We start from the raw sequence: 7,126 nt of genomic DNA on the forward strand, positions 1-7,126 counted from the left end.
TATTTTTTTTGAATCTCATGGGAAAAGTATCTTATCCATTGTGGTTCCAATTTTCTAGGAAAGGCTTATTCCAAAGAAGTTCTCTCTGGCAATGTTCAGGAAAATCAGCTGCTTTTTGCTGAAGCAGGCATTAAAATAGTTATTATATACTGCAGCATTAAACAATAAATATGAAGTTACTGAAGTTTTCCAAATAAAGGGCCCAGGATGACAGAAAAGCATTCTGTCCATATGTGACTGCATCCCTTATTTGAAAATATTTGACCAACAAATGGTACTTAAGGGCAGACGGTGTTGTCATACCTGTTGACACATTGCCTACCAGCTCTTGATGCTAAATGAAATAGAAATAAATCGGAGAAGCTGCCTAGCATCTCAGAGAAAATTATACTGAACACCTATGTTTATGAGCACTGTCTGACCAAATTTTTATTATGGTCTACATACACATCAGGCAGTGGAGAAAGGCAAAACAAAGTCCCCTTAGATATCAAATGGTCCCCTGCTACACAAAATATCTAGAAAGTTGGTGGCTTTTTTCAGTTAACCTGTATATATTTTTTATTTTTATATAAAAATCACCTTGTCTGCGGTCTTTTCCTAATTACACCGACAGTCAATATCATAAAAGCAGCTTATACTCGCAACATTGATTTTACATAAAGTTTACTGGGGTATGCACATTACTGTTTCATCAGAAAGCAATTTCTGCACAAAAAGATTAGATCAATTCATTTCTCTAACCTATGCTAATACGTAAAATGCCTCATTAACCAAAGGAAACCCTCTGCATCATCACTATAATTCAAATAAAATTGAGTCAAACTATCATCTTTAAACCAGAAAACCTACAGAGATTATTTTATTTTGCATTGTCATACCAAATTAGCAACTGATAGCCAGCTCTGTCTCCAAAAAGGAAACGAGAAAAAAAAAATGAAAACACTTTCTAAACTTCTTAAACTAAAGCTTTTTGAACTAAGAAAGTATACTGAATATAGCTTAGAAAACACAGCATCAAAAACCAGATTTATGCTCATAAGACCTGCAACATGGTGTAAACATTTGCCTACACCCAAATTCTTGTGAACTGTAGTAGTGCATATTCTTAGGCATACCATTCACAATGGAGGTGCACATGAGTAGAACAGTCCCACACACTTCAGTGCTCATTGGTTGAAAAAACTCAGGCTGGGAGTTTCAAAGAAGCCCAAGACATTCCCTTTTACATTTTCCCTTTTCACATAAAAGGAAGCACTTTACCTGTTTCATCCAGGATAACTTTTGGAACACTCTAATGGCACTTGGAGAGCACTAAGCATTATATCTCTCCATACTTAACTTCCAACTGCAAAGGCGCTCAGCCTCTGGCCCACAGTCCAAACATGGCCCACAGAGGCTTGGCATCTGGCCCACAGGGCTCCCCAAGGGCCAGGAAAGTTTGGCAGTGGGAGAGCAGTGGCAGTACTGCCACCCCTCTTTGCTGCCAAAATCCCAAGCCCCATGGGCCAGACTGGAGCCAAGCCATGCCCCCTTCCCTCCAGCCAGCCAGGCTAGGACTGGGCTATGACCCCTCTCCCTGCACAGGTGGTTCGGAGCCAGGCCAAGCCGCTTCCCTCCACCCAGCCACATTCAGGACAGGTCATGCCCCCTTTCTCCAGCAGAGCCAAGCCACACCACATCTCCCCACAGGGCTGGATCAGGACCAGGACCAGGTCACAGTCCTCCCCTGCCGTAGGGCCAGATTGGGGCTGGTCCAAGTACATTTGCACCATGTGGCTGGATTGAGGCCAGGCTGTCCCTGCCCCTCAGTGCTGCTGGAGGGGGCCACATCCAGTCCTCAGAGAAACGATACTAAGCACACAGCCCATGAGCCAGAAAGGTTGAGCACCACTGTCCTACTGAATTTCTGGCCGTTTTGAGCACCTAATTCTATATGGTTACTTTGATTGCTTGGATTAGGACTGGGAATTCAGGGCTAGGAATTCCCTAATGAAATACCAATCCTCCTAAATAATCTACACACCACAGACCCATGCAGAGTACCACCAAAAACAGTGGGGATCTGCACAGATGTAGGCGTCTGTCCATGTGTAGGTAGGGGACCCAATATCTTCAGGTAAAAAGCAGTTCTAAAAGGGATAGCAATGGTTTTAGGGATGGTGGCAAGAGGAAATTACACTTCTGCTTGGATATGCTGAACATCTTGTAACACACAACACTCAGGATAAATAAAACAACGTTATTTCTTCTACTAGTGCTTCTCTGTGCATTTGACAATAATGCTTTCACTCATTCCTTTGTGTAATCATTCATTTCCTTCCTTGGAACATGCCCTGTATAAAGCATAAAAACCCTTCCTAAATCCCCTTTAAAAAAAAGTTAAGAATTTGATGACATGCCATTTAAACATCCCCCATCACATGCTGCACATTTTCAGATGGTGCGGTCTCTGAACACTTCCTTTAGAACATACACAGACTGACTTGCTTACCTCCTTGGATTCCTTTCACTGTAGCAGTTTTGCCAGCATTATCAAGTCCCACCATCACTAGTGTCACCTTCCTTCAAAAAGAAAAAAAAACATGTCAAGGCTTTTTGCTTGTAGTTAACCATTTTTTTTAGCAAGCCTTTGAATGCACACATAGCCAAGGTAAACAAAGTACCTTAAAACTAAAAGCTTCAAAATATCAAGCAGCAGAAAATTACATGGATGTATTGGATGCTCAACATGTCAAACCACCTGATCAGGAAGTAAAGTGACAAATTAACCAAACTCAACACTTATACCATTACTTGAAAAGATTCACCCAAAACTTAATGATCATACCTTTAACTTTCTTTTTGCTCACTAAAGCTTATTTTTCATGCTCTGTAAGTCTGCATCTCATTTTTCACATAGCCATGTTCTTTTGAATAACTGCAAGAATCTCTCACATGCACATGTCCACACCCAACTTGATCACTGGGGATTTGCTCCTATTCTATTAATGCACAACTTAAGTGTAGATAGAAAAAGCCCCTACAAGCTAAGTGGCCAGTCATACTTCAATTTCAAAACAGGCATCATATGCCCTACTGCATGGGTGCCAAAGATATGGCCCACAGAGCCTCATCACTTAGCCTCCTGTGCCAATCCCAACAGCAGGAACCAGGCTTTTCACTATTACGATAGAACAAATTAACTCTTACAGCAAAACCCCTCTTCTCATGAGCTGTTCTCCCAGTCCCATGGGGGTTCATTACAGTGATACTGTATGGCAGCAAGAGGGACCAACCTGAGGTACAAGTGCCACATACAGGCTCTGTGTACATCAGTTGCAGGCAACATGTGGCCTGTGGGCTGGATCTGGCCTGCCACGCCATTCGATCCAGCTCGCAGGGCACCTAAGAAGTTTAAAAAATTAATATTTATCTGGTCCTGGCTGCCTGTCAAAGATGACAGGAGCCAGGGGCAGCACGGCCCAGGGGAAGTGAGCAGGAGTCAGGAGAAAGGCCTACCCAGCCTTGGCCCTGGAACCCCAACCCAGAAGTCTCTGCCTGCAGTTGCTTTCCCTGCACACAGCTGCCTCCAGCACCACATGGCCCCCGGCTGCATCACTGGACTGCAGAAGCACTGAGCTGTGCTGCTACCCCAGGGTCAGGAACGGGAGGGGAGGGGGTGTCTGTGTAATGAGGGAGAGGGAGACAGATACAGCAATGAGGGAAGGAGAGAGAGAGAGAGAGAGATGAGCAAAGCAGAGCATGTGTGTACAGGCGCGTGTGCACATGCAAAGAGGGAGGGAGAGGGAGAATGTGCATGTGTTCATAGGGCGAGTCCCACAACCACCCTCCAGCATCCACATGCACTTACACCCCCCTCACACTGCTATACATGCAGACCCCCACCCCCATATCCCCTCACACAGCCCAGCCACCCTCCCCCCACACCCTACAGTCACCACACCCAACGTATCCACACACACCCACATGCTCCCTCACTGCAAATACCTGTCCACCTCCACAAAACCCCCTCACACACCCACACCCTCCCCCACATACCCACAGCTCCCCACAAAATACAAGAGTAAGACTTCATTTTAAGCTATTGTGCAATCATCTCCAGGTACACTACACAAACACAGGTAAATCAGGACAAAAATATTTTTTGAAATCAAATTAATGAATGTTGTATGTTTGATTTTTAGAATATAATTTCGGTGTTTTTCTAGTTCTGAGATGGCAAAACCCCTTGCTGAAAGGAGTATTTCCAGGGGCAAAGGGAGGGGCTTCTGGTGGCAAAGATCAAGGGTTAGGGGGAGGGACTTCTGGTCCCCAGATGGCGACCAGAGGGCAGGGAACCTGTTCAGGGGCAGGGCTACCCCTGAGGCCCTTGCCAGCTTGCCAAAACTCAGTAAGCGGCCCTCCACCTGAAATAATTGTGCGCCCCTGCTGTATGTGGAGCACAGCAGATTGGGGGAATCCAGTAGTATAGGAAGCAGAAGGCAGAGCAGAGAAGATAAGGTACAGGGCAGGAAGCAGAAAGTAAAGCAGCAGATTGGGCAGAGGAAGAGGACTGGGACAATCAGGGAGGGTGCAAAACTAATTTATACTACATCTGGAAAAAAAATTGCCCCCACTATATTACAGAATAGTGTATAGTCTGAGCACAAAAACTCTGGATTAATATGGAAGCTTTAGTAACCAGCAGGAAAACCCCAGAAGTGTGGTTATTTCTGCCTCCTTAAGATCACATATGTTAATAACACGAGACACAGAATTTGTGGCACTGTGTATTAGTACTTTTAGAGAATCCAGAAGGCTGATGAGAGAGTTCAAAAGCTAGAGGGCAGGATCATAAGCAAAGACCAGAGGAATAAAGGGAAATAATCAAAAGTATTCATAAGACCACATATGTTTTTACTAGATTAACACGGTCATACATCTGACATACCTGGGATGCATATTTTAACAAACTTCACACATTTAGATTCTACAGAATCTAATTTTTAAAGATATATATTATTAACTTCCACTCACGGTTATCAAGAAATCTTTTTAGAGTAAACCAAGTATAAATAAATGCACTGTTTTCCCTCAGCCTGGAAGCAGCCAGTCTAGAGGCATCAACTATATCATTCAAAGAAATGTGGGTAAAGAATGCAGGGAAGGAAAAGAAACAAAGGGCAGAAGTAAAAAAGGTGAGCCAAAATGCTCACTGTAGCAGGAAAATACTTAAAATATTGATGAAAACTGATATTTTAAAGAAAATCATAAATCAACCACTGCAATCTAGTTCCTTACGATACAAGTTTCATGGAAGGACTGGAATTCTGAGAAGTTATATCCTAAACCAAAGACCATGATTAAAAATAGAATCCAGTCCTCTAAACAGAGCGACTGCAAAACTTGTTTGTAAGTTATTTCTGAGGACTTAAGTGAAAATCCGGGCTACCCCAGTAAAGGGTTTTGGTATGCTACACTTTAGAATTAAAAAGGAAGAATTCTGAAAGAAGTTCTTTAAAAAACGTAATTACCCACCACTTCCCACTACCCCAAATTTCAATTTAAGCAACCTAACCAAAGTCAGTATTACAAGCATTATGAATCCTTTCAGCAAAAAATAAAATAAAAATAAAAATTTTTAAAAAATTACCCGGTATTACTGAACGTTGGTTTGTGTTTTCTTTCAAAGTTTAGTGCCTGAATTCTCTCTCTTTTTTTTTAAGTCAAAATCAGTGAAGTATCACTAAGAAGAACCAAAGTTAGATAGTAGTATGGAATAACCTGGGGTAGCTAGTACACTCTGCAAAGCCTGTTTCAGCACATATAATTATAGAAATGGAGAATACTTCAATCTGCTCAGTCTTACCTGACAGGCTCCTGCCACTGTTTTAACCAGCTACAGCAATTGGCCATCAGACTAAACATCCTACTTTATCAGCCATCCAGAGCCAAGGAAGCTACAGAAACGATATGTAGACAGGTCAACAGATCCAGCAAGAGAGACATAGGAAGGCGGTGAAGAGATCAGCAACTCAGATGCCGGCTTGTCACTAGTAGCAATGACAAAAAACAAAACAAGCAGACAGTCAGTCCCTATGTGTAACCAAAATAAACTTCCCTTCCCTTCCCTCACTAAGAGCCTATTCGGAACTATTGCCTGTGTCTTAACTTCCCATGTAGAAAAGACTGGTAGAGGAGAGCTATCCTTGATTTCATGCATCTCTGCAGCAGCACCATTGTAGCTACACAGCACAAAACTAGAGCAGAATCTGTAATTGGTGCAATACTACTTAACTTGGTTTCAAGCAGAAACAAACTCCACCAGTACAAATTGCTGCCTTGTTGACTAATATAGCTCTTATTTCATCAGTCAGCTTAGTTAGGCAATGATTCCAAGCTTAGGTAAGAGCTCATCTTTCCACTGGGATTTTAAGATAATGCAGGATCCCAAGGTAGAGAGAGGCATTTTTAATTTATACATATAAATTACATATAAACACCTGTACTAAATTCCATGCCATTCATTATGAGTTTTGTCAGTTAAAATGTAAAACAGGCTCTATCTGCAGTAATATGAGGACATTTTTGCTAGGTTCTTATAAAAGGAGAAAAATGTCACATCAACTAACGTGGGCAGTGGTGCTCAACCTCTTTCCCCCAGTGGGCCAGGTGGGAAGTGACTGGTCCAACCATGGGCCAGATGCTGGTTCTGCTCCAGCACCCAAGGCCAGTGTCACAACCACCATCTGGCCACGTGGAGGGGGGAAAGGGACAGAGGCTTTACAGGGCCCTGCAAGGGGTAAGGGGATATGACCTGGCTCCAATGGGTACTCAGGGCTTGGGGTTTGGGTATTTGGAAGAAGGAAGAGTGGTCGTATTAATGGCCACCACTCCCCTGCTGCCAAGTTTCCCAACCTGTAGGGCGACCCATCGGCCAGATGCAAGGGTTCTGTGGGCCACATCTGGCCTGGAGGTTGAGCAGCCTTGAACTAGGGTATGAAACTTAAAAACTAGTGCAGAGTCAAAACACAGTAGTTCCAAATGTTTCATTCCCCTGCACCCCAACTTCTTTAAATCTCTTCTTGTAAATCATATTTCCCAGACCTCTAATCATTTTTGCTGCTCTCTGATGGCCTCTTTT

The 7,126-nt window shown here is 43.1% G+C and overlaps 1 protein-coding gene across 3 annotated transcripts in view; it reads right to left on the reverse strand.

The window, feature by feature from the left end:
* ARL13B (ADP ribosylation factor like GTPase 13B) overlaps positions 1 to 7,126 on the reverse strand; it is an 87,494-nt gene that overhangs the window by 73,212 nt on the left and 7,156 nt on the right. For all 3 annotated transcript variants that reach the window (XM_019525729.1, XM_019525727.1, XM_019525728.1), the window contains exons 2-3: positions 5,852 to 6,035; positions 2,495 to 2,565 (exon numbers count right to left, since the gene is read on the reverse strand). In XM_019525729.1, the coding sequence (XP_019381274.1) occupies positions 2,495 to 2,565; positions 5,852 to 5,910 (130 nt within the window). In that variant the 5' untranslated portion in view covers positions 5,911 to 6,035. The remainder of the gene's footprint in view (positions 1 to 2,494; positions 2,566 to 5,851; positions 6,036 to 7,126) is intronic.

This window comes from Gavialis gangeticus, unplaced genomic scaffold, assembly GCF_001723915.1.
Source record: "Gavialis gangeticus isolate Ggan-Ray unplaced genomic scaffold, GavGan_comp1, whole genome shotgun sequence".
NCBI classification, from domain to species: domain Eukaryota; kingdom Metazoa; phylum Chordata; order Crocodylia; family Gavialidae; genus Gavialis; species Gavialis gangeticus.